This window comes from Dromiciops gliroides, chromosome X (assembly GCF_019393635.1).
Source record: "Dromiciops gliroides isolate mDroGli1 chromosome X, mDroGli1.pri, whole genome shotgun sequence".
Taxonomy (NCBI): Eukaryota; Metazoa; Chordata; class Mammalia; order Microbiotheria; family Microbiotheriidae; genus Dromiciops; species Dromiciops gliroides.
The window spans coordinates 51,976,113-51,978,580 of NC_057867.1; the positions used below are offsets into that span (position 1 = coordinate 51,976,113).

General features: G+C 53.4%; 1 protein-coding gene across 1 annotated transcript; it reads right to left on the reverse strand.

The window, feature by feature from the left end:
- Nucleotides 1-1,295: 1,295 nt before the first annotated feature.
- On the reverse strand, nucleotides 1,296-1,688 carry LOC122733433 (sperm acrosome membrane-associated protein 4-like). Its single transcript, XM_043973831.1, has one exon. It carries the CDS (start codon nucleotides 1,686-1,688, stop codon nucleotides 1,296-1,298), a length of 393 nt encoding a protein of 130 aa, XP_043829766.1.
- Nucleotides 1,689-2,468: the final 780 nt, after the last annotated feature.

Sequence of the window (2,468 nt, forward strand, 5' to 3'; positions counted from 1 at the left end):
TCAAGGAGGGTTTGGGATCAGCCTTACCAGATCGAAAGAAGGCAGCAATGGAAGAGGGAGCCCAGTCTGCCGCCGCCCCGCCCCCAAAGGCTCCGCTTAGGCTTCTGGAACATCCAGCACCCAGGTTTTCCTCCTGCTTAAACCACTTTCACTCAGGTAACGGCGCTGACAGCTCCAGCTTGTGCGCGTGAGTACTCCATCCCTTACCTGCTGGCCCCTCCCCCTATGCTTCTAGGCGTCGCCCGAAGGGTCCAACGGATACCCTCAATGGAACTGCGTCTTAGTTACCTGGCTCCGGTTCTCTAGGATTCCGAGAGCCTCATTTGGCTCATGGGCAGTGGGCGGATCAGCCCTCTTGTGACGCACCCTGTGCTCTTCCCTAATCTCTCATCTTCACCAACTACCCATCCATCCCTCAAGGTTCAGTTTACTCCTTCAGGAAGCCTCCCCTGACCAAAGGCGACCCCTCCTCCATCACAGTCATAGCAAATGACTTCCCCTCCACCCAGTCCAACCCATACTCAATACCCTCCGCAACACCTACCCCTTGCCCCCCCAAGGCTTATCCAGGATCGTTGGGAAGACTTCCAGCGATGAAGGTAAACTCACTACCTATCAAAGTAGACCATTGCACTTTGGGACAACTCTAATGGCTAATGTCGCCTGCTAGGAGATACCCCTGATTCCGGCAATGAGCTGGCCCAAGGACCTCATCTAGAAGAGGCAGTGACCGAGGTCTGCCTCTGCTATTTCCCCTCCCCCTCTCTCCCACCCCTTAAGTAGCATGGCACCTGTCATCAGTGTCATCACTGATCTGGGCTTCTGTCGGACTTCTGCAAGACTGTCACCATCCGGTTTCTTGTCTTGGTTCTCCTTGGATTTCTAGGTTGCTCCCCCCTTCCTTCCCCCCAACAATTCCTCTTTCATCCTTAACTTTACTCATCCCACAGAGCCCTTTCCTCCTAGCTGGAGATGTTAACTCTCAGGACCTCCCAAACTCTGCAGAAGCTGAGCAGAACTCAACTATCACACTTTTTGCCCTTGTGGCTGGTTTCCCCTCCCTCCTTCTGCCCGCCTTCCCCTCCCCCCAGGCCCCCAGGCTCTCAGGCTTTCTCCCCACAAGATACAGAAACAAACACAGGCTCTGCCTTAAGCCACTTTAATCCACTCAGAAATAGGAAGGGGGAAGGGTACTAGGAAAGAGGATGGAAGGAAATATTGGAAGAGGGAGGGTATAATACTGGAGTGACAGTGCTGGATCTGAGATTGGGCTGGTGGCAGGCTTGTGCTAATGCTCACAGCATCCAGTTCAGAAGGAGGGTGAAGGTCAGCCCTGCGATCATGGTGTTGATGCTCCGCTGGGCTAGCTTTGGGCTGGGAGGGCCAGCATTGCACAGGTTCCCTCTGCAGCAGTAGGTGAGGAAGTTGTAGGTGACCCCCATGTAACTGATACGTTGCTCCCTACTGCAGCGAGTGGCTTCCACACACCCCTTGTTGATAACGTGGGTGAGGCCGGTGGCTGTGCCTTGTCCAAAGTAGCAATCCTCTTCTTCCCCACAGTGCATGGGAATGCCCACACAGTTGCCCATATTGGTAAGGTCACAATAATAGCAGTGCTTGGTAACTACCATTGTGACGCAGGCTAAGGCCATTGTCAGGCCCAGGGACAGTGATGACAGTGTGCCCATGGTCAAGATGGAAGGTGGCTTGGGCTGTGAGTATGTGGTTCAAGGGACCTTGCTCTCCTTGGCAGGTGGCGTAGCCCTTAAGTTCAGTTCAAGCCTCTGTCTCTAGTCCAGACCTTGCCCTTGTCCCGTGCTGAAGCTCTGGCCAAAATCAATGTCTTCCCCAGCTAGTGAGCCCTGAGGGTCTTGGGTAGTCCTCTGTCCTTCAGAAGTCTCTCTTCCTTCTGCCAGAAGCAGGGAGGTTGGTTGAGCTTTTCACTCCCAGCACCTCCCTAGGCCAGTGCTGCTTCTCACAGCTCTCTTCCCTGGGCTTGGGAATGAAGAGGTGCCAACCGTTCCCTGGTTTTATACTGCAGAAGGGGAGTGATCTCACAGAGCTGCCCCTCCCCACCGGGTCAGAGGAGGCTCTGTGAGGTCACAGGCTTTCACCATCTCATAGAACCTTGGAAGAGTGGTGGATTGCTCCCCTCCCCCATGCCCCCAGTAGCCATGGAAAACCCAATCACAGACCTTGGGGGGCTTGCCATGCTTTATTTCCTCCTTTTGGCTGAACAATTCAGAGCCTTTCACTCAATTCATCTCTTTTCTGTTTCCCTAAATTCCCTCCTTAGTCGATCAGATAACCCTGCTGCTTGTCCCCACCCCCACTCCAGGTAATGTCCCGCATATACTAGGTCCTTAAGATATATTTGTTGACTTGAATTCTATTCCTTTGGAAGAAAGCACACCTTTCCCTAGCAGCTAGTCTGCCAGGAATTTCATCTTACCATGTCCCAGAAATAC

Bases quoted from the DNA above. Each gene is read 5' to 3' on its own strand.
- LOC122733433 (XM_043973831.1), bottom strand. From the start codon at position 1,688: ATGGGCACACTGTCATCACTGTCCCTGGGCCTGACAATGGCCTTAGCC.